This window comes from Mugil cephalus, chromosome 1 (genome assembly GCF_022458985.1).
Source record: "Mugil cephalus isolate CIBA_MC_2020 chromosome 1, CIBA_Mcephalus_1.1, whole genome shotgun sequence".
NCBI lineage: Eukaryota > Metazoa > Chordata > Actinopteri > Mugiliformes > Mugilidae > Mugil > Mugil cephalus.
Genome location: NC_061770.1, coordinates 50,271,483 through 50,296,059, shown reverse-complemented (window position 1 = coordinate 50,296,059; position 24,577 = coordinate 50,271,483). Strand labels below are relative to the sequence as shown.

The following is a 24,577-nucleotide window of genomic DNA, read 5'->3' as shown; positions in this document are numbered from 1 at the left end:
AAACGAGAACACAGGAGTCAAGACAACAGCATGAGTATAAAAAGAAACGCACCTGGCAACCGTTCTATGGCTTTTGTTAGCGACGAAACAGCAGTAAAGACTGAATTTTAGAGCGAGGATCTCACACAATGAATAAAGTAGCAGCAGTCTACTGTATGTGCAAGGAGAATACATTTAATGCCCGACAACGCAGCATGCGGCCGGGGTGCTTAGCGGATTCCCACTGGGAGCAATCATTACCACTGCGTTAAAAGGGGTGGCTCAATAGGACAGCGTCTGGCCCTACCCCGCTTACTTCACAAATCAAATCCACTACGGCTGAATGGGCTCGATTTCAACGTGACGGGCAAACCTAAAGAGCCGCTGTTTACAACCCACGCATATCTGCATCAAACAGACCATTTCTGCCCGGCAAGTTGGTAATTTAAAGGCGTTAGCGTCCGCGGCACATTACGGTATTGGCAGTGGGGGAAAAATCAGTTTACAAGATGAGACGGGCGGAGGGAGCACACAGCGCCTCCGTGCACGACGGGAGCATTGTTATGAGCAGATGTAGATTCGTAGGATCCTAAATGCTCACCGAGTGAGCGTTTGAAGATGTTACAAGGTGACACCAGTGTGACTTTCCCTCACATTTAATTGTGCCCTATTTCTCTCAGTCAGGACGTGCGACCGTCTGTCCTGCAGCAGGTCAGCTTTTCACTCAGAAGCCCCAACGTTATCAAAAAACCCTTAAAATCAACCCATACAAACACAATGCTGCCTTCATGGACCTAATCCATCACTCTATATGAGACAACTGTGGCATTTTAACTTCATATAGCCACGCTCACTGAAGGTAGTATTAAAACTGGGGCTGAATTTCTCCAGATGGATGTTTTGTTCTTTGTTGAGAGTTCAACACAGAGAAAGAAGGCAGCAGTAATTAGTTGTTTAGTAAAGTCATTTATTACCTCAGCAAGATGATGGATTACATTAATCAAGGCGATGCAAAGTGTGTGTTGAGAGTTTTATGGGTAAAACATAAACCTAGCATTATCCTTTAATTGCTACTTATGCCATGACACCTTAATCAATGTTTTCATCAAAGCCGGTTCATACTGGTTGGTTCATATAGAGTTTCAGGACAAAGAGCCACAAGTATTTCTCCTTATTTTCACATAATTAAGCATGTGGTGAAAAGAGACTTACAATTTATTTCACCTTATTTTGTTTACTTTTTGGAAAGATGTACAACTTTCCAACAATAAAAGTGTAGTTTTATTTTATTATTATTATTTTTTTAAACTAGAACCCTAAGAAGTAGATTTATTCACCTTTACTCATGGTGAACACTGGAGGTACGTCATGGACTGTATATAAAGCTACGAAGCTCTGAAGAGACAGTTTGCAGCTCAGTGTGGCGTTTGCGGCTGCCGCCATCTTGGCTGGGCCCGGGTAACTCAAAATTAGCCAAAAGGTGCTTGTAGCTTAAAGCAGCCATGCCCTCAATTATGCATCACTTTTTGCCCCATTAAGAAAGTTGGACATTTTAACCTGGACGTCTATGGTAACTGACTGGCTTTTGAAGGCAGCCTTACGTTTCTGACACTTCATTATTTTTATTTTTTTGGTTGATAATATTACCATTACAGGCTGTTTTTGGATCAGAACACTTCTTTTGATATATACAATGCATGCAATATTGTGATGCTCTGTTAAACCTTGCAGCATGATGCATTGCCTCATTTGGTAGTTTTGTGTGTCGTGTGGGATGTCGAGGACTGCAGCATTTTGAAACCGCTGTAAAAACTGAGCCAAAGCAATCTGAAACACTGTAGCGTCGAAGGGAACATAAGCAGAAGAACTGGTTTTATGCTAAGAGGTGTAAAGGAAAGGTGAACTGATCGATGTGATCGAGCCGCATCTGCTTTTAATTCTGGCCCCTGTAGAGAGAGCTGCGATCATAAACATGGATCAAATTGATCTCAGAGCTGCCAGTAAACAAGACAATTCAGCCAAAGCACGTTCAACGCTCGCTCCGTAATACACCACTCCTTTCACGGTTTTACTATTTCAGAATCAGAATACTTTATTCCTCTTCAAGGGAAACTGTTTAGAACCCTGATTAGAGATTAAATTGACCTTACTGTCATTTTCACCTTAAGCGCCTGTTAATAAGCAGCTGTCTTCAGGTTGTCCTGGTCCGTGTGTCTTTACGGCTGCGACAGTCATTTTGAGATGTCAGAGAGACAAACAGAAGGTTTGATGGCGTTTATGCACCTCTACAGATTCTCTTTTGTCCACCTGTCTCAGCTGTCGACCATCAATGCATCATGCTTCACATGTCGTTTTATATCTGTCTGCCGTCTCGTGGTGTATTCACTTTTTAGATTTCTCCACATCGATCATTCAGAGCTGCACGGCTGAACTTCTGCTATTCCCTCTGCAATCTGCTCTTCTTTCTTCGTCTTCCCTAAACCAAACTTCTGACCTTAAGCCATCTACAAGGTCGAGTGAAGATTAGCTAAGTGAAATGCGTCGCTGCGTCTCTGGTTGACATTTTAAGTATCAAGTCAGCGGAGACTGTTGCAGTCGTTCCTTCTGGCGAAAATCTCAAAATGGTTTACTTAGAATGCGTGATGCATGACAGTGTATTTCTTCTCTGTTACCTGTCTTGTCTTGTATAGTCCTTTCACTCGTTCTTATCACTTATTTATTACATCTTGGCTTATAGAGGCTAACACTCAGAAATAATATCTATTCTTTTTCACACTAACAACTGGTTTTTAATAGTATTCTCTGTCTCTGAACTTTATTCAGTCAAAGCTTTTGTATTTTTTGACTGACATGGCTGTCACCACTGACAACATCATGTAGGGATTTTTGTCTTGTTATTGTGTCATCTTTTTAGTCCCCACACCTAATTCATCTTCTTGGTCATCAGCGAGAAACAAAGTTACAGCCAATGTTGTTGGTTTGGCATTCATTTCACCGCATTGTGGTCCTATTTAAGGTGATTACAAAATGAGCGCACAAATGTGGGTATAGTTTCATTTTGAAAAGGGCTCAGTAACACAGCTAGCAGAGTTCACAGCGCATTTGTAGCACCCTCCGGGGGCTAAAAATAGAGCCGACGCAGAAATGCCAACTACGATCACTTCACCTTTTAAAGTGCCTTTAAACATTTTTTCCCCACAAAGAAGCACTGCTGTCCTAAAAATGAAAACCCCATGAAGCACACAGAACTATCAAATGAGACTGTAAGAATTATTTTAGCATCACAATAAAATACAATAAATACGCAAATAAAGGTGTTGGGCAATTTAACCTACAGAAATCAGTATTTGAAAACATGTAAAGCACGAATCACTTTCATTTCATGCAAAGATACTGTGTGAGGAAATGTGTGCAAAAAAATAGAAAGTCCCAACAAGGACGTGACAATAACTGACCACGTGGGGTCGGCTGCAAAGGTAAGTAAATACCAAGTGGCGACATCCAGCTCTGATAATGAAGCCCATATGGAAGTGCAAAAAACTGCAGTACATCGAGTGGCCTCTTGAGGCTGGCTCCAAAAGGGAGCAAATCCCCGTAGACCCCCATGGTAAAAAGCCCAACGTTACAGCATTATTTAACATGTTTACAGCCTGGTACTGTAAAAATGGTTTGTATGGAGGATGCTTTTTTTTCTAACTCATTTGTTTATTTTTTATAAATTTTTTTTATTTTTTTTATTCTGCATAATTAGGGACGTTCCCGCTTTGAGCTAACAGGTAGCAGAGAGTTGGGTGGGCGAGTCTCAACACCCAACAAGACCCACCCACGTCCATATTTGGAATATCCGCATGTGGGTGGAGTAAAACTCATCAAACATGGCGACCGTGGGCTCCGCCCATTTCGGGCTTTGTTTTCGAGGTTCAGAATCCAATGGGTGACGCCATGATGGGTTTGTGCATAATATATACAGCCAATGATAAATCCCCATAGACGTTCATGTTCAAATGTTGGACTTTAAAGCACAGATAAATATGTTTACAGCCCAGTGAATAAAAAATATTCATTTCTATAGCTTCCTTTTCCATTTATGACTACTGTATGGCAGTGTGGTCTGTTATATCAGACTTTAAATTCATCCATAATTAAGGGTCCTGAAGCTTTGACTGACAGGTAGGTGACTTTTAGGTTGCTGGCTGCCTGCCTTGAAGTCAACCTCTGCTCTCAGCTCCACTCATATTTCCCCTCTTTCCACATTTTTAAACGAGCCAGGAGTTGGGCAGAGACAGGCACGGCCAAGATGGCAGCAACTTGAGGAACCACTTTGAGCTTCAAAAAACCCCTATGTGGCACATACACTATATGTAATATATATGTTATGTTTATTATGTTTATGTGTGTTTATATGTTTATTATATATGAAAGTGTTCTCTTACCTGCCTTTAAACGCATATGAACTTAAGTTACATCCCATTATAATATATGTGTCTATACATATATAAATATATCAATAGTAGTGAGGAAATTTTACGACTGTGCTTGCATCCTATCACAGTACAATGCTGGAGTTCACTGAGCTTCATGCAGCAGTCTCCATGCCTAGAAGCTGGACTGTTTACACATGTGGCCATGGAAGCGATTGGAACACCTGAATTCAGTTATCTGGATGGGTAAGTGAAAGCTTTTGGCAAAACATACTGTATTTGTTGCTACAGGATGCAACAGCGTGGTTTGTTCATGTTTTAACTTTTTGACAACGATGGAGCTCCATGGGATGAAGTAAAACAGGCTCTAGACTAGGCTTTTTTCATTTTGGGGGATGTCACAATCTCCCAAAATATGGGGGACCAATAAAGCTGTTGTGACTCAGAAACATACAGTGCAGAGGAGGCTGAGGGTCGGGCACATTGCACCACGATGTGACTGCCTGCTATCAGTCGATCTGCTTACATAACTAGCAGACACAATTAGCGTGTAGCACAGAGGTAAGGAGGTTATTTGTGGAAACGGGGCGAGCAAAAGCCTCAAATTCTTTTTAAACACATGAATAAAGAGGAGGTGACGGAGCAAAGATGGAGAGCAAGATAGCGAGGGGGAGGTTAGGAGAAGATGTTTCAGAGCAGCTTGTTAAGACTTGTCTTACTAAACAGAGATAAGTACTTACATAACTAGTATAGAACATTCCATTCTGCATCAGGACGCAACAAGGAAAAGGGACAAAAGACAGAGAGAGACAGAGAGGAGGGAGGCAGACAAAGGAGGAGAGACAAAGAGGGAATGAGAAGCAATCGGGACAGGAGGCGAGAAAATGAGAGGGAGATGATGAAAGAGGGATGCAAAAAGGTATGATGAGGTAGGAGACGAGGTAAGAGGGTACAAGAATGGGGGAGGGAAGAAGTTAGGAGAGGATGATGGAGAGGGAAGAAAATAGGAAACCATGGGGAGGAAAGAGTAGAGAAGGCAAGACAGTGAGAGAAAGACAACGGGTAGAAAAAAGTTAAAGAGAGGTTAGAACAACCGCGTAAGCAAAGAAAAGAAAAGAAAAAAAAGAACACAGGGTCACCACACCAACGTGCAGATGTCAAAAGCAGTGCGGCGAAAACAGGTTGAGCAGATGACAACACAAAACCCGAGCCACGGTAAAACAGAGCGAGCAAGGGCAGGAAGGAAGACGAGTGGATGACGGTGCAAAACGGAAGAAGAAAGACACGAAGAGGAACGAGCGGGACAGGAAGGAGAGATTAGAGAGAACGACAGCACGGGTTGAAGGGGGGGCGGCGAGGGAAGAAAGAGAGGATCAACAGGAGAGTGAGAGAAAGAGAGGAAGCGGAGGGTTAGTGACAGTTTGCCGTCGTCAGCCAGAAATTGTAGAGCAGAGATCAGGAGGACAATCAGTAGCTGCCAAGATCAGCACACACACACATCTACAACCACAGACACAGACACACACGCACTCAACCACACACTCAGCATGCACTGGCAGCTATTTACTGCGTCAAGCTAATGTGCTCACACACAGCGGAACTTTAAGAACAACACACTGACATGCACACGGACAACTCCAGGCCTGATGCATTGGCAAGGTGTTTGGAAGCATTTCAAATTCAAATCAGACAGGAAAGTGAATACACAAACATCTGGGCTCAACATTTTAGTCAAACGTGGACAGAACCAGGTTAGCTGTTCGCCCCTTCGTCAAGCCTTCACGCTAGGCTAACCACAGTCGTACATAACTGGAGGTAAATTTTTAAAATTGTTAACACAAAAGGAATTATAAGATGAGTGGTTAATTAGAATTCATAATAAATGGATTGTTTTTAAACATTTGGACAGAGGCAGACTAGCTGTTTTCTGTGACTGTGGTAACCTAAGCTAAGCTAAACTAAGCTAAGCTAACCAAATAGTGTCACGTTTCCCAAAATGTTAAAGGGTTGCTTTTTAATATATTCAACACTAAATTTCCCTTCAAATTAAAGTTTCTTTCCATAAATCTATACAATGTCTCATAAAGATTAACTCAATGGCAATTGAGTCAATCGATTGACTCAACTGAGCCTCGTTTTCATAGTTTTGGGTGGCATTTATGAAATCTGGAACCAGGTGGGCAGCTCGCACACAACAATGGACGTTTAATATTGACAAAATGGATCGTCAGTTTCCCATTGGGTTTGTTTTATCTTCCAAGCAATTAGTACACATACAGATACTGTATTTATGCCAAGGGAGACCTTCAAAGAGCTGACCTCATTAGTGGAGGTCATCTGAAAGGTCTGAGTTGTAGTGCAAGTTGATAAAGTTTCTTTAATGAAAGGGCGAAGGTGAATATATTTGTTGGTACTCTTATATCTGAGGAGAGTGTTGATAATCCCAAAGGTCTCATCCTTTCAGTATGCATTTCCTACATCAAGTTAGCCTTTTGTAAGCTTGCTAAATAGTTAGCATAAGTAGCTTCACTCTCCTAGCAGTGGTGTTCCCATGACTTACAGCGGATGTTACCACTTAAACAAGTATTTTGTGTACATGACTTCCCAAATTCTAAACACAAGCACACAAGTGTCATTTGAAGGCAGCTTAAGTCTGGCTAACTTACATACTTTCCGTTTCATGCTGCGCTAGACATCTTATTACTAATGTAGCAACAGCCATAAATCTCAGAAAGTGAATCTAAAGTTATTATTACTAATAAGTGCGGTGCCCAAACAATGAAGAGAAGAAATTGCGTTAAACCGCAGTTATTTAAGAGTTTGAGGACTTACAAACACCTTGACAAGTTCTTTCTCAGGTTGTGCAGCTAACTACATGTCCAAAGTGCGTCTCTGTGTGCTTACCACATGTGGTACAGGCATGGGCTGTGGGGCCATGGGCGCAGGGCCCCACTGTGTTGTTGACATGGTCTTGTTTTGCCAGTTCTGGCCACCAGTCAGCTTCTTCTCTCCAGGTTGGTTCCACTGCATCTCTGGCCTGCAGAGGACAAACAGAGCAACAGGACGAGCTCACCATCAGGAGATTTCATTTTTTTTTTTTTCATTCATTCATTTCATTTTCACCCGCTCTTCCTGAGACTAGTGATTCTACACCACAAGCAATACTTTTCTTTAAACTCATTTTTTTTAATTCCCCATGCAGTGCGGTGTATCAACAATTTTATGTACTCAGAATATTGCCAGAGCTGCAAAAACACAATGCAATTCTTTTTCCTTTAACCGTCTACAGAAGTACTTTGTCACAAATACATTAAACACTTCATGATGAATTTGATTTTGTTCTGAAACTCTTGTTGCCAGGGAACAGCAGAGGCAAGTGCAACTGGAAGGAGCATATCTTCTGCCACTGCTTAAACTGTCAAACCTGGATTACAAGCGCAACAAGAAAGCCATCATCACATCTCAAGAAACTCACTTTTTGGCTGGGGTCCCACCAAACTGCAGATCTGAGGAGGCGTAGAAACAGAGAGAGGCTGAGTGATCGTGGTTAAAAGAAAGAGACAGGAGGGTGTTTCAGACTACGACACAGTTTTTCTCTTTAAATTGACTTTCTTTGCAACTTTCAGAGGTTTCAATTTAAACTCCCATTTAAAGACAGTGTGAATTTTCACCAAAGAGCACAGATGCTAAACATGATTCAAAATGAGAAAGAAAAAGGAAAAGGTGTAACATAACCATGTAAAAGCAATAAAGATGTAAGAAGTTGTTTTTTGGTGTAGTCCTTTATGTTCTAGCTACATTATGCTCAATAAATAAGAGTAATAACAGAAAAAAATGTGGTTTACAGTTTGTGTACTAAAGGCCAGTCAATGTGTTATGTAAGTGTTCTACTCTGGCTGGTTGAGAGTGGATTTCTCTTTGTTGACACATTCATGTCTCTTCAAACTCACTGCCCACGAGGTTGGCCAGAGAGGAGTCGAGGTCGTTGGCTAGCAGCTTTCCTCCGGGATGGATGGCCATTTGAGGAGGAGGAGGTGCGCTGTGTGTGGGGACTGTAGGCTTTAACAGGTCTCCCAGAGCATCAAAACCTGTGGGGGGAAATCAACTCATGTAAATGAGCTGGGCAAAACAAAACAAACCTGGGCATTTTTGATAAGGAGCCCTGCTCGGAACATTGCAGTGAGAAATTAACATATGGAAGTGTCATGCACACAGAAACAGAGGCGGAGAAAAGCAAGAGAAACAGGTTTCAAACTGAGTTTCAGGGGGCGGCAGACTTGACCGCTCACTAACCTTTTCCCTGAACAGCAACTGTTCAATTAGAGCCTAGCAACTGTAACTAGGCACAGAAGGCTCGCCGAGCTTTGGTTTTATCCATATGTTGAGGTTATTCAAGTTATTCTGCATTAAAGTGCAACATTTATCTGGTTTCTTCTGGTTTCCAAGTTTACTAGCTTAGGTAGTATTCAAGCTATTCTTTGGCTAAATACATGTCACTAGTATGATAGTTTTAAGCTGTGTACGAGGTGGCGCTGAATGCTGCTATCAGCATCCTGTTGCTAATGTAAGCGTCCAATGCTTTATTGGATTTACAGAGGTCAAGCTACTCCAGGCAACATTAGCGAGGACAGTGTTTCTGTCCACTAAATACAACACTGAGTCCAAATTCAAATCGTCTTTTATGTTCATACAGCCAAACTATCATCATGCTATCTTAAAAGCCTAGCTAGCTACAGAGGATATACATGGCTAGTGGCTTTAGATTCTTGCTTTTTACTCTCGGTATGAATCCACGGACCCGATGTTTCAAAAGTGATGGTAAATTTCAAAGTAAAGCTGTGTCTGGTTTTGTAAACTATATTATGTTCCCTGTGACTGGCAACAGCAGCTGATGCTGGTCTCAGAGTACCGGAGTTTCAAAATCTGTTAGGATGTCATCACACACACACAAGCACAACCTTCACAGATATTCTCCCCTCTAATCTAAAACTCGCACACACTGCAAGATTTGAAAAGTGCCAGGTCAGAGAACATTGAATGCACCAGCTCATGTTATCTCGCTGGAAAAAGGATGTAAACAAACCAAACACTGGCTGTAAAGCTGCTGAACCACGCTGGAGTCCAGTAGGTAATGCAAGTGCAACATGGATTGCCAAACACAAATCAAACCAAAGTAAGAGACATGACTCTATGATTTTTTAATACTATGCAGTGAGAAAGAAAGAGAGGCTACAGTTAAGACTGTGGATGGGAAGATGTTTGGGGAGATGCGTCCAACAGGAAAGAGTTTAACAGTCAGAAGCCTGGTAGCCAACCTTAGCAATGTTTAATGTCTGTGAAGGTACTCAGTCATCCAGGTCCTGGTATATCCAAAAAGTATTGCTTTAAAAAAAAAACTAGGACAGCAACTGGACTGGTTGAGTTCTGAGAAGATGTTTCATCTGAGTAGTTTCTTCAGTCCTAAGGGTTTGGTGGAAAGTTGAGGTCTAAATAGGAAACTCTGGGTATAACCTATCAGAAACTTGCTTGACCAAAAACTGGTGCACCAGTTTAGCAATTTTCCACATGATCCATGTCCACGTGAATTCCTTCTTCTCACTGACTATTGTGGAAGAACAAATGTAATCATCCAGATTCTAAATCATAACAACTGTGGACATCCGGGTGAATCTGTAAATGGTCTAAGGGCAAGTCTACTAAAACCGCATAATACAAATAATCTGGGCCAGACTTCAATGCTGACCACACTGGATTGCTACTGACACAATTATCCTTAAACAGTAATCCAAACATACCGTAAGGTACGACAGAAACTTTCAATGGCAATGGCAAGTCTGTAAAAATACAACGAATAAATGCTTGATAAGAAAGTTAGCAAATGCTTCAAAGTTTTCCGATGAGAAGGCATTTAATTGTAACGACGGCCGACTCAATTTCAAATCAGATTTTTCCAGTTTTCCATTTGCAGCTGAAAGATTTTAATGAAGAGGTTTTGATCTGAGAATATTGCTGAGTTTCCTGAATGTGAGCCTCAATCTCACCGCTTGCCTTCCTGTTAATTGAATTTTTTCGGACCTATTTTTAGTGCTTACCTACAGAGGCACTTCCTGTTTAATGCAGACCTGCTCTACACAGACCCTGTTTCTCACTGTCATACAGCCGCAGGACTGTAATCCCTGACTCAGTAGCTTGCAGCAGTCGTTCTAGATGATTGATTTATCTGTTCGCGGCCATCATGTACACACTCCACCTCGGAAAAGTGATTAGTTTTGAACATGTAACCGTGCGACTGTAACGGTGTGCTGTTCGGTAGGTGCAAATGACAGGAGTAATTTCCTGTGTTGGTGTGTGTAAGTGCTGGTGTTAACAACTTCCCCTGTCAGCACCCATTCAGCTAATGGCTGAGAACTACTCTGCAGCTAGAAACCGGAAGGTGTGTGTAAGTGTGCGCAAAGAGGAAGCGGTGAACATGGCTAAACAAAAAAAAAAAAAACAAAAAAAAAAAACAAGTGAGATCGCAGGGGAACGGGAGGTGAAAATGATTTATTTAATGTATGAGTAGGAATTCAACCATTGTTGTTCAAAAATCAATACCTGGAGAGGTGAAGACAGGAGTGTGGATACAGAGGAGGAAAGCAACACGTATGAATGTTGTACTAGTGTAAATGTACAGTGCCTCTGCAAAACACTGGAGAAGGAGATTGGGGGGAGGGGGGAATAATATTTAGTTAGGAAGCGGTGTGTGGGTTTGACAGTGGTGCTGACACAAGAGATTCAGAAAGCACTTTTCCTGCTAGCTTAGCAGATGAGAGAAAAGGAGGGAGAGGTCGGAGAACATACAGATGCAGGAAGAAGTGGAGAAAGGCAGGAAGAAAGAAAGAAGTTAAGGAAGTAGGAAAGAGCCCGTGTTCTGCTCCCTATCTTTTTAATTCTCCTGATTTCTCACCCATTGCCGACATTTCCATTATTGTTGTCACTGTGATGAAACACTTGGCTACGTGGGTGACTTTCCCGCTTTCTCCTTTTTGGTTTCTTAAACCACCGTGTCAGTGAAGCTCGGTGAATTAAATTGAACCCAGAGAGCAATAGAAGGGAAGCAGAGATAAAGGGTGAGGGGGGAAAGAAAAGAGTGGAAAACAAGCTCGTTCAGTAGATCACACATACTGCAGGGCAACGAGGAGAGGGAGAAGGAGAAGAAGAAGCAGCAGAAGAAAACAGGGGTGGAGACGGAAGAGAGGGATGTGGTGAAGCGAGCACTAGGAGATGTATTGAACCGGGAGGATAATGATATCAGTGTTAGCTTAGCTGTTTCAGGGATGGATCTGACAGTCAATAGAGTTTAAGATCAAAGTGAAGGGAGGAAGGAAATCCATGCCAAGGGTTCAACCCCCAGTCACTGGTAGTTGCTACTGACAGATCCAAAGAGAAATTTAAAACAGGTACAATGCTGGCTTCATCGTACATGAGTGTTCCTTTCTCAGTTTATTAAGCTATGAAAAGAGCTCTACAAAAAGCAGCTCTAGTGGAGGTTAACCGGCGCGCTAGTGGGAGCTGTGCTGGGACAGAAGTATCATAGAAGAAGAGGGTGATGAAGGTAGAGAAGTAGGTTTCTTTTTTCTCCTAGCACAATTACAATTTGCTAAGTTATCATGGACAGGTTAAAATATTTGGAAAATCTGTTCATTAAACCAAAGTTAGCTCCCCGGCTCACTTCGTCAATGCACCAGTAAATAACTACTATTCTTACAGTGCATTCACGTGACCAGGTTCATCTTAAATTGAAACATTCATATGTTAAAACTGCAGTTCCTTAAGTGACCACTTGAGGCTGACTCCAAACGCTCATAACCTCCTTGTTGAAATGTCCAAATTCACAGCACACATAACTGTGTTTACAACTGCATACGAAAATCAGTTTTACCTAATTTCCAGGTCACTAACCTTCACTCTAACACATGTAAATTCTATCAAGACGTGACGTTAGTAGTAAATAAGTGTATAAGGTGGAGCTGCCTCCGCTCCAGGCACGCTCCACCTCTTCACCTCAAGCGGCCGAGGCTAGCTGCCAAGCAACCTAAGGACTTGGCAGCAACTTTGGAAACGTAAAAGGCATAACAGGGTACGAATCCCTATTATTCCAGCACCATATGAACGCACTAGTACTACAATCAGAACTCAGTAAAGTTGTTGTTTAATTCTAACATTACCTTCTCTTAAATTCCAAACAGGCAATACCTGAGTGAGGCATTCAACCACAGCAGTGTTGCTAAGAACTTGTCTTAATCTTGTGCTGCTTTTAGACTTGAGAAATGTTACTTGATTAGAGTTAAAGTGATATTGGCTGATAAGTTCTAGGAGGTTTAGTTTTACTGTAATTTCGTCACGTGTTGGCGGGGATGACGGTTAACAGTGAGCAGAGATTGAAATAAGAAACAGAAACAAGCATCTGTAAAAACCTAGGAACCTGAAACCTCATGTGAAAGGACTGTCAAAACACACCAAATAACAGAATACAGGAGACGTGAAGAACGAGTGGCGTTCACTGCCCTTCAGAAAAAACACGTCTCAAGAAAAAAAGCAGAAATACAGGAAAAAAAAAAGTGGAGGAAAAAAATTCAGACAAAGAATGCAGACCTTGCAGAAGGCACAGAAGAAAAAAGGGAAGGACGTCTAATTGTGGACGTAAGGAGGAGGAGGAGGAGGAGGAGGAGGAGGAGGAGGAGAGCAGATGGAAAGGAGTTGCCTGGGTGATTCTTGCCTTGTGAAGTGTGATGGGGAGACGGTTAGGCAGCGACAGAGAGAGAGATGAAATTAAAGAGAGGGAGGGAGAGGAGGAGGAAGGTGGGAACGGTGTGAACAACAACAAAACAAAACAGACGAGCAGAAGCAGACAGATGGGACGGAGCAAAACGGCAGAAGACGCACACGCTCCTGAACAAATATACACCAACGTGCGGGCGCACAAAAATACACAGAGACATACAGAATGTGCGCACACACAAACGCGGGGAGATTTGTGAGGAGCTGCCAGTGGCCCAGATGGTGTATTGGTGGTTGTAGTGGCAGCTTCAACACAAGCTCTATTAATAGACAGAAGTTAGACTGTCCAGAGCCAGAGCGAGGCTGCATTACTGGAGCCTCCGACTGTTAAATGTGAGCGGAGCAGAAGCGGCTGACGGGGCTGCCCGAGACCAGCCAGAAATGAGGCAGACGCCGAGGCCACGGAGGAACACGGCTACGCTGGCACGCGTCTGCAGGAGCAAATATACACCTGTGTAAATACAGCTAATCCTCCAAATTAAATTATTCACATTTCAGATTCATTACGCATGATTCCAAGATCGACTTTCCTCCGAATCTATTATTAATGACCCGGCTCTGAATGGTAATTCTGTTTTGATCCTAACAAGTGCGAGCGGCGCGCGGCCGCCGGCGTGAAAACAGCTGGCCGATTAATCCTGGCACATTTCCAGTAACGCAAATTGATGGGTGCTGTCACACTAGCTCAGGAGGTAGAGCAGTCGGTCAATAACCGGAAGGCGGTTGGCGGTCCGATTCTGCCCCAGCCCTAGTCTGTCTGCTGTGTTCTTGTGAGCTCTCGCGTGTTCTTAACCCACTTTGCTTCCAGTGTGAACTCCACCAGGGTATGAACCATGTTGGGTGGTGGCTGGAGAGGCCGTAAGCACGTTGTCTGCCCTATGGCGGCTGTGGCTACTACCACCACCAGGGCGTGACCGTGTGAGCGGATGAATAGTGTATTCTTTAAGTATTCAGAAAAGCGCTACATAAAACCAACGTATTATTAATATTAACAGCACCGAGGCCTCACTCGCTTGTTAGTGGATGAAAGTAACCTTCATTTTTCAGCTCTAATTAATTCAAATAAATTCAACTTGTTCCCATTTAACTTCCTCTGAGCTCCGTCGGTGTAAACCTACACCTCTTTCTGGATTACTTCACGATAAGAATAGTCTTTAGGTGACCTCTGCAGGCGCTCGCTCTTATCTGCCGCTCCTCCTTCAGCGCTAACTCGGCATGGCTTAAAATAATACGCTTTGCAGGAGCATCTCAGGACACAAAAGGGCTGAGGGGCCCTGAGATTGATTGTGTCAGTCGCTGAGAGGTTAAAAGAAAGTAAGCTAATAAGAGGGCTCGGAGCCAGGGGCTCGGAACCCGCAGCGCTCGAGAGCCGTCAGTCCGAAGCTGTTGCCATAACCACAACAACAGAGGGCGAGGCGGCTGGAGAACGGCTTCCTACACATCGTCTCCTCCGTTCAAGACTTTATTTTGCAGACTGGCTTTAAAGACTTCGGTCGGCCTACAGCTTCCAAGTAACCCTTTATCTTTCCAGGATCATTTCACGAGTGATAATACAGTGAATAAAAACACAACAATTGAATGAAACTGCAGCAGATTGATGGAATATGTAGATTAGTGAAGATCTGTTTGCTCATACTTCAGTAGGAAGAAATGAAGAAAGGATTGGATACCAAGGAAAACCAGGTGTGGGATCAGTTAACTTCATGTTCAAACAAAAGTTATATACTTAAAAGCACTGAAAAACTACTAACAGCTTTCTAGTCTTAAAACTGGCATTTTCTCTGTGCATTTGGTAATAGTTTTTAGTTGGAACTGGTCTACAGGAAGAATTTTCAAGTGTTTTTCCTGAACCTTCCACATAATCAATAACAAATAAGCCACAATCAAGGTTAAGATAGACTTTTAAATTTAAAGTTAAGTGATCCCTTGTCCCTGGGGTAGGAAGTTCTTCCGTAGAGTTAGTGCTACCGTCGTTATAAGAAGTCAAACAACAGGATTAGCATCCGAGCCAGAAAAGCTAGAAACACCCACCCGGCGGCAGGAAACGGCCACAAGCTGCTGGATCTGGTCGGAGGGGTTAGTTAAATGCTACGCTCGCGCTGCCAGCAAAGCCAGAAGGTTTTAGTTTTGAGTCTGGCTCCGTCTGGACAGTTAGAGGGAGAGGGCTTTACCCGCTGCAGGTTGGAGGCCGTTGTTACTGGGCGCGGCCTTATTCCCGAACACGGCATCGAAATCTACGGCCATGGCCGAGGCGGGCTGCTGCAGATGCTGGCTCTCCAGTCCTGAGGAATGCAGTTAAATATGACTGATTAAGGCCCAGATTGAGCTATTTCAGCTGCAGTTGGAGCAGCTTTATGTGACACACTTATACGAAAGGAAGCAGCCGCAGACACATATAGCACACTGATGTTGGAAGGACCAAAGTTGCTGGTGTTTATCTAGCAAAGATTCCGCCACCTCCGGCTAAACTAATCCCGTTAGATTAGGAACGTGGACACTGCAGTCCTCAGAGCGCTGGCATTGTTGTTGCTGAGTAACGTGGGATTCTGTGCAGGATGCTGGGGATGTCAAGGCTTTCACAGGAGCGTTAAGCCTGCGCGCGAGGAAATTCTCCCGTGCACCTTTTGTTTTCTCGTCCTCATGCGCATCCCCGTTGAGGATTAGAGCTCGGAGCCCCGGAGAGTAGATGTCTTAGTGGGATCCACTAAAACAAGAGTACACAGCAAAATCCGCCGCAATCATCGTCTCAAGCCGCCGTTCAGGAAACATGACGTGGATTAAGCCCTTCACAAAGGCATTCGGTGAAAGTTTATTCTCTTGTGCGACGTAGCCGACGAGCATCTCGCCTTGTTTACTTGGGGTTGGTATAAACATTAGTTCTGGGTGATCTGACCGTAAGTGGCCAACTTCCTGCACAACGTACTGACGACACTTTTGATATCCAATTGCCTTTGAACACATTCCTTTTGGAGTGAGAGCACACAATTTGTCCTGGCCACAAGAGTAACACATGAAATTACTGAGTGTGAGTAGAGCGGTGTGTCACGCCATCACAAAATAAGTATCGGCATGTACACAAAGTAGCCATGTCTCCGGAGCTGTTTCTTTCACTGATTTAGTGTCATTATTCCATCGTATGTATGTGGTTCCCACGTCAGATTGGTAGTCTGAACTGACTGCTGACAGTCTGAAAGCACACCGAGGCAGGTCGACCCGGCTCACAAAATCCCATGTCAACCCGGTATTTTCGATGTCAAAGCGGTATGAGAGACTTCACAGCTCATTACACTCCACCTTTTTCTCTGTTTCTATGCACGCACAACAAACAGGGCTGTGGTTCATGGTTCAGAAACGACAGTAGATAACAACCCGTTGTTTTGAGACAACAGCTGTTTGCACGACAATCTAGTAATGTGGGAGTTTTTTTCTTTTCTTTTTTTTTTTACTGAGATAGCAACTTGTGATCAGATCACCCAGAATGCTAAATACCAAATGTGACCAGGGCGACAGCTCTCATGTTGTCTGTGAACGTTCTCAGTCGTCCAGGTCATGGCATATACAAAGACACTGAAGCAAGGGCAACTGCGTTTGTTGGGTTTATTGGTGACATTTTAGCTTTGTCAGTTCTAAATGACATGGGCTGTTGGGGTTCTATTAGGAACGTCTGCCAGGTGTTGGCTGTAGCTTCACATTTCTTGTACAGTCGTTCTCCACCGGAGAGCAGCTAAACCAATCCTCTTGTTTGAAATAGTCCCTCGGACAAAAAGAAATACGTCTCTTTTCTACTGCCAGGCTAAAAATGTCTCCTGCGTCCGAGCTACTGATAATGTTTAAGGCTGATGTCTAAGAAGTAGCTCTGACTGTGAAATCTGGCCAAAGTTATTTATTTATTTATTTATTTTTAAATGGCTTCAGTATAATCCCCTGTCATAAAGCTGTTAATACCGCACACAAACACAGCTTCCAGATACATCTTCGGGCGTCGTTTTGATTCGAGACGGCAGCTTTTTTTTTTTTTTTATTTGAATCGAACCCAAGCGTGCGGGGGCAGGGGTGGGGGTGCACCGTAAAGCCGAAGCCAATGTCGGCGCTCAGAATTTCCTGCCGTGGCCGCGCTTTCCACGCTGACGAAGAGGGAAAGCTCAGAGGATCTCCGCTGACATTTCCTCTGACTGGTTTATTGAGCTGCTACACACAACAAAAACGCTGTGTGTTCTTACAAAGAAAACACCTGCCCACAGACGGGGCTGTCTGAGCGCAACTTTAGCTCCAGAAGAAAAGGGGAGGGTGACGAAGGCTGGATGGATGGCTTACATAAAGACACCAATGAATGGCTGGTTGATTGGTTGGACAGATGGATGGGCAGGCAGGTGAATGATTTATACTGTGTACATTTGAGCCTGTGTTTGTCTAAGTAGGCGCCTGACTTATTGCAGTCATATACTGTAGTAGGCATGTGTGCGTCGCCGCTGGTGGCTTCACATAAAGAAATGCAAATGTGTGCACAGGTTGTTCACTGTGTGTGTGTGTCGGTTACGCACCTCCCCAGGCACTGTTGGCGGTGGAGATGGAGGGAGTGCTCTGCACAGCGGGGATGAAGGCCGGCTGAAGATCAAACAGGTCACTGTTCAGATTGGGCACGCTGCGGAGAGAAAGAAGAGCGAGGGGAGGAGGGGAGGAAGGAGGGAAGGAGGGAGGGAATGGCGAAAGAGGAGAAGGAAACGGAAGTGCGCATGCGAGACAGAGAGAGAGAGAGAGGAGAGATGAAAGAAGCGATGGGGTGAAAAAAAAGAGAAATCAAGTGATTAAGTTGGAGTCGAGGAGAATAGAGAGACACAGAAAGACAGACGGAGGCAGAGTGTTAATATTTAATCAAATGGGCATAAATAGCTAGAGCCGCCACTAAAAATGTGCGTTTGTCACAGATAAAGATTAATCCTAGCTCTCTCTCTGAGGCGCTGTAAAAACCTTCACAGAGCAATAAAACAGTTAGGAGGCAGTAAATCCAGAGTGTTACAGTGTGTTGAGTCGAAACTCTGTCCTGATTATCAAGAATTAATAGTCTTCCTTAATACCGCTTTTTTATGTAGGAGAAGAAATCTAAAACACATACTGACTTTACATCTATTTTTATATATATATGCATATGTCAAGTTTCATTTTAAATCATCCCACGCAGCGATCGTAGAGTTAAAGCTTTTGTGTGCACCTGTTGGTAGACAGCGTGGAGCTGAACAACTCTTGAGCTGGCGTGATGTGGTTGTTGTTGTTGGCGCTGCCTATCGACTGGCTGCTGGGGGAGGCAGAGGGTGGAGTCTGCATGCTGATCTCCTTCAGGCGCTGGTCCTGGAAAACACGCGCAAAGCGGCACAATGCGATCAGGAAGGTGATGGGTAAACAGGCGTTTCCCAGTCAAATGAGGCACACTTCCAGTTAGGCCCGGATCCCGGAAACCGTCACGTTACATACAAAAACACCTTAGAGCGGGCATGGAGACAAATCAGAAAGGAAATAGCAATTCAGACGCATAGACCCATTTAATTTCCGTGTTTAGAGCACTTAAGTTGTTTGGAGATTCCAAGTGGTGAGTCACGGTGAGTAAAAAGACACAAAGGAGACGGTTACATTATCTGTAGCCAAAACCTCCCTGACTCGTGGAGGCATGGACTCTTCTAGACCACTGGGTGTACTGTGGTGTCTGGTGCCCAGACGTTAGCAATGGATGATTTTAAATCCTTCTTTGTCCAGCACGTCCCAAAGTTGCTTGATTGGACTGAGATATGGGGTGTTTGGAGGCCAAGTCAAGACCTAGAACTCACCTTGTTCCTCAAACTGTTCCTGAAACGTTGTAGCGTTGTGGCAGAGAGAATTATCCCGCTGAAAGAGGCCACGGCCGTCAGGGAATACTGTTTCATGAGGGCTGTACGTGGTCTGCACCAATGAGACCCATGGTCTCCCAGCAGAGCATTATACAAAGCACCACACTGCCTCTAGTGGTATCCTGCTTTTCCCCAGGTACGCAACGCACACCCAAGGAATTGTGGGTGTGTTTTAAATGAAGACACAGGTCTTCTGAGGGTGTCAGGTAACAGAATGCTGTTGTTAGCCTTAGAGTGTCATTGCTATTGGATGGAGGTGCCTCGTCTGGTCTAGGTGGGTGGTAGCAACATCCACAGGATTGTCAGGCCTAAAAGTTTTCCAGCAGAACCCTGAATTGTCACAAGATGGTCAATGATATTTACTTCTTCAGTCAGTAGATTTAAAAAATGCCAAAGATGCTTCATTAACACAAGACATAATGAAACTTAAGAACTAACATCAGAATCTTTTTTATCGACCTAATGCAAACCAGAAAGCTGACCTTGGTTTTCACTGTGTACCACCCGCTAACAAACAAGAGCAGCAGGAGTATTTACTTGGACATGCTGCAAAAAATACAGTCTAGCGGGCTGAGAAGTAGTTCATTAGCCACTGCATTTAACTGAGTGAGTTGAAGAACCCATGTAAACTTATTGTGAATAACTCGATGCTAAAGGAGAAAGTTGTCCGCGTTTTGGTGATATCGCATTACTTTTAGGCAGCAGATATACGAGTCAAAGCCAGAACAAGCCCTAACTGAATTTCCAGAGTCAGTTTATCGGTTGGTTTCGCTTGCCAAGGTTGCCTGATGGTGTCGGATGATAGACCATTAGTTTAAAACTAATAAGGTTTCTGGTGCATTTCTGTTGTGAAGCTAAAAACCCATCTGAAAACATTTGACCCCAACCTGCCGAGACCCAGGTGTTTGTGAAATGCCGACTAGTGTTTTCTCCGGTGACAGGTTCACAAACATCGGCAAAGTGCAGCTACACCGAGTCAGAAAGAAAAGCAGCAGCAGGCTTTGAATTTGCTTTTAGTTGATGAGTGTACCTTGGAATGTCTTTTATTTAGTTCAGGCTAAAAGCTGCTGATGTTGGCGTGACGACTACCAGGTAGGAAGCTGAACTGTATAATACGGTGAAAACACCAGAGGTTATTTTAATTGCTGCTCCAAGATCATCACTGAAGCACTTTGAAGGTGCTCCTACACATTGGTGGCAGCAGAAAATCTCTTCGCATCCTCCTGACTTTCATTTCTTGCATGGATTTAAACATTTTTCTCCAGGGTCAATGCAACGCAACGTCTCATTTGATTCTGTAAGACACCTTTTTTTTGTTGTTGTTTTTTTCTAGCAGTTTGTTATAGAACTTATAGATTTCTTATAGATGTTTAGCCTGGAAGCATTGTTTGGAATCCCACCGCTTAACAGATTTTGACAATTTCTGTTGCCTTCACTGCCTATACTAGTTCTTCTTATCTGCTGCTACAGCGACCTAGTTTCTCTACAGGGATCAATACATTTGTGTCTGATCATGTGGGAATTTTGGAAATTCCCCCCTTTCAAGGCGTGGACTGTTTTGGTAGACAAGTAGCTTATGGCAGTAGCAGTTTATGGCAAAACAAAGGCGTAGGTGGTTATTATAATAGACGGCTACAGAGGTGAACAGAAAGCTTCTCACGGTGCCTAATAGGCAGTTGAGGCTTCTGTGTCAATTTGACGGCATAGCTACACCAATAGCCCAGACAAAATGCAGACCCTAGCGCCCCAGAAATGTAAATACGTGTTGTGTTTTTCCGCTTCAGTATTTCCAGCTGGTTTTCCATCTCCGCAACTTTTTGAATTGACTGTTTTGAATCAATGCAGATGGAACACATGGAGGAAAGTTTAACTGAGGAGGTGCAGGTCTATGGCAAAAGTTCAGTGAAGGCTTCAGTTGCCATTGTTAAAAGTAAAGCAGGAAGTAGGAACAAAAATTAAATGAACTGGAAAAAAAAGACACAGCATGGACTAGTGTTTGGGTGGCGCTTTTACACAGCAAGTCAGACTGGCAACTAGCACCCAAAGTACAAATGGCTCGTACCAGTGTAGGCTTTGTAGCCTACATATGTAGACTACGTATGAAGGTTACACCATCTAGTCCCGCAGGCTACATACGTAGGTTTTCGTAGGCTACGTACGTAGATAACACCGTCTAGTTTCATAGGCTTTCGTGGGCTACGTACGTAGGTTACGCCGTCTAGTTTCGTAGGCTTTCGTGGGCTACGTATGTAGGTTACACCGTCTATGTTTCGTAGGCTTTCGTGGGCTATGTACGTAGGTTACACCATTTAGTCCCACAGTACTTTAATGGAACCTTTAGTCTTTTTATTTACGCATGGCCACCCTGGTATTTTAATTCTAAACTTTAAGGAAATATTCCAATTCACTTTAACTTGCACCGTAAAAGGATTTGGGGGCTTTGAGGAGATTAGTAAACAGAATCTGGTTCTGCAGCAGCCTCAGCCAGGGCCCTCTTCATTTTAATTCTGACAGCGCAGTGAAGGAACAAATGGGAACTGCCGTTTTTGTTAGGGTTGCAGCCCCAGCTGGACAGTAGCTGAGAGTGTTTGCGTGTCTACGTGTGTGTGCGGAGTCCATATGGATGCCAGAGAGCGCAGACAGCCGGGCTAGAGTATCTGGGCGACCCCTGCTAACCCCAGCTCGCTCGCTCTCTTCCTTACTCCGCTGTGTTCTTGGTCTCGCTTTATCTTCCCTCTCCTCTCTAACTAAACCCAGAGGTAATCAGCGGACCTTGGCAGAAACAGGGGCAACCAAGGGCACAAAGTAAACACTGCGCTAAAATCCAATCAGACGCAAACAAACACAGCAAGGCAACACGTAGAGCGCCTAATCTGTCAGGATATACACATGCTTCATAGACACACACAAAGCTTTACAAGCGATACCGGCATGAACACATCCTGTAGCTCTGCAGCCAGGATGTCACCACGCCAAACCGAGCCCGCCGTGAGCCTGCTCTAACTCAATTACAGTTTGCTGGAAGGCAGGACTCCCAGGGAGCCGGAGCAAGAAATGTCAACACATTTTACACTTGACTTTTCTATTGCTCGCCTTGCCGCCGAGACTCTTGGCCTTTATCCTCAACTGGAGTTCACGGCAACATTGCAGCGCGAGCCGTCATCAGTCGCCAGCGTCATTTTCTCACGTCAGCGAGGGCTCGCGCCACGGCAGATTCGCAGTTTATTCTATCTCTCTCTGTGAGCACAGTCACAGCGTGGTCTTAATTCTAGGGCAATGGCTACAGTTACTCTTATCATGTTGAGCTGATTTTTATGATTTGAGAAGATCCCTGCACACACGGCTGCTTTTCTTCCATTATTATTATTACTATTTTTTCATAATGTTAATTTAATCCTTCCTTTCTCTTTTCTTAACAAGACAGTTTAACTAAATAATGAGTTTACACAGAGTTTGACAGCACTTTTCCTTTATAGTATGGCCAAAATCTTTATTAAGGGTGCTTTAAGCTTGCCGTCTTGTAAAAATGCTAAATTGCCTAAAATGGGGAATAAGGTAAAATGAAATGATCATCAGAAACCCTTTTTATTGGTCCGATAAAAAGGAGAAAGCTGACTTTGGCTTTTTCTCTGCGCAAAACAGCAAGAATATTTGACATTCTGTGACAGATTAAAGCTAGCAGGCTGACAAAGTATTTATCTACTGCAGTGAACTGGGGGTTGATGAACCCTGTAACTGTAATGTAATTGTGGATTAGGGAAAATCCACACTGATCAGCCACAACATTAAAAACCACTGACAGGAGTGCGATTCAGTGTTCTGCTGGAAAACCTGAAATTAATTTGTTAGATGTTACTTAGACACAAAAACATGAAGAACAGCACAAGGTGTTGACCGTACCTCCAAATTCATGAGATCAGAAACTGATCAAATATCTGTGGGATGATCCACAGAGAGCCCTGAACCCATAGGACGCAGAGACCTCCCACTAACAACCTCCTGTTTCCAGACACCACAGAGGACACCCTCAGTAGACCTATGTCCATTTTCTGGTGGTCTTTGAAGTCCCAAGGTGGTCATAATGTTAAGCCAGATCGGTGTACATGTGGAAATGTGTGCTGATTCCAGAGGTCTTGAAGAGAACTGGTGAATATGTGGTAAAAGCTTTCCCCGTCTCCAGCGGGAGCTGAGAGGAATCTGATAAATTGCCTGAAGTGATGCCACTTGAAAAGTAGTTTGGAATAGGGGAGAGGCGCTAAGTACTTGAACTGCTGCTGCCGGCCTTTCAGTTTGCTACAGCTCACAGTCTGACCCCCCGATTCTATGGCGATTTGGCCAAACGGGTTACCTTGAGAGCCTGCAGCCTGGCCTGCTCCTCCTCCAGGGCCTGCTGCTTCTCCTTCTCGTCCATGCGGCTGAAGGACATGCTGGTGGAGGAGAGAGATGAGACGGCACTCGACAGGGTGGATGCTCTGCAACACAGGAGACGAGGGGGGAAAGCAGAGCAGATGTTTCTCTTTTTGGAGGGGTAATCATGAAAAAAAACAACTGTAAAACATTTCCACATTTCAAATATGGATGACTTAAGATTTTGCGTAACGCTTTCGGTCTAGTAAAATCTGATTCAACTGGCAGGCAATTAAAATGTCTACCTGGTGTCTGCATTCAGTTCCTTAGTCTTCTTTCCCTCCAGGGAAGCCAGGTGCTGCTCTAAAGCCTCCAGCAGGCTGCTGGGGGCCTGAGAGAAGAAACGAAAGGTATTCAGCTACTTTTTTGAAACTCCCTCTGCATTACTGCTCCTCTCACACGCACAAAAGCCCGCCTACACGTACAGTCACACACACACAAACACCGAACCCAGAGTTAGCTGGTCTCACAGGAAGGTAACAGAGTGCATCAGGCTCCAAGAATAGCCATGGCAACATGCAGCAAACACTCACACTGTTAGCAGGAGACTCAAAGGAGTAGGGGAGAACAAAGGAGGAGGTTGAAAAACAAAGAGTGAGGGAAAAGGTGGAGAGCAGAGGAGAGGCCGTGCCTTCTTCTCCTGACTTCACACGAGCACCGGGTGATTATTCCCATGCCGTCTCTTCCCTTTGCTGCGTTTGCCTCTTTGTGTTGCTTATCTCGCCGTGGCCCCTCACTCTGTGAGGTCCTGTCGTACTTGCAGAGTGAGTGTCAGGATGCACTCATCACCTATGATTGGTCCTAAATCTCTTTGGATTTATTCAACAGGGGTTTTGACATTACACTCTTAGCCTTTTCCTAATTACTTGGGGAATAGGAGAACAAGTGAGACCGGGAGTGTCTAAAAAGCTCTTTGTTGTACGATGACATCCGGCGGCGGACCTAAATTTGAGCTCAACTGTTTTTGGAGTTAGCGAGCAGGTTACTTAAGGATCGTTGCTACGCTACTAAAGATAACACAGTTCAGCTGCAGATTCAAGTTCAGCTCCGACTCTTGTCTCCCGCCCTCGT

At 44.0% G+C, this 24,577-nt stretch overlaps 1 protein-coding gene across 6 annotated transcripts in view; it reads right to left on the bottom strand.

Moving 5' to 3' along the window:
- Window positions 1–24,577, bottom strand: part of si:ch211-200p22.4 (phosphatidylinositol-binding clathrin assembly protein) — an 86,222-nt gene that overhangs the window by 7,519 nt on the left and 54,126 nt on the right. For 2 of the 6 annotated variants that reach the window (XM_047590144.1, XM_047590137.1), the window contains exons 9-17: window positions 23,752–23,837; window positions 23,448–23,571; window positions 18,430–18,566; window positions 17,762–17,862; window positions 15,392–15,502; window positions 8,351–8,488; window positions 7,876–7,933; window positions 7,305–7,437; window positions 5,141–5,164 (exon numbers count right to left, since the gene is read on the bottom strand). In XM_047590144.1, the coding sequence (XP_047446100.1) occupies window positions 5,141–5,164; window positions 7,305–7,437; window positions 7,876–7,933; window positions 8,351–8,488; window positions 15,392–15,502; window positions 17,762–17,862; window positions 18,430–18,566; window positions 23,448–23,571; window positions 23,752–23,837 (912 nt within the window). The remainder of the gene's footprint in view (window positions 1–5,140; window positions 5,165–7,304; window positions 7,438–7,875; window positions 7,934–8,350; window positions 8,489–15,391; window positions 15,503–17,761; window positions 17,863–18,429; window positions 18,567–23,447; window positions 23,572–23,751; window positions 23,838–24,577) is intronic. The other 4 variants (XM_047590160.1, XM_047590169.1, XM_047590177.1 and 1 more) reach the window with 4 other exon arrangements.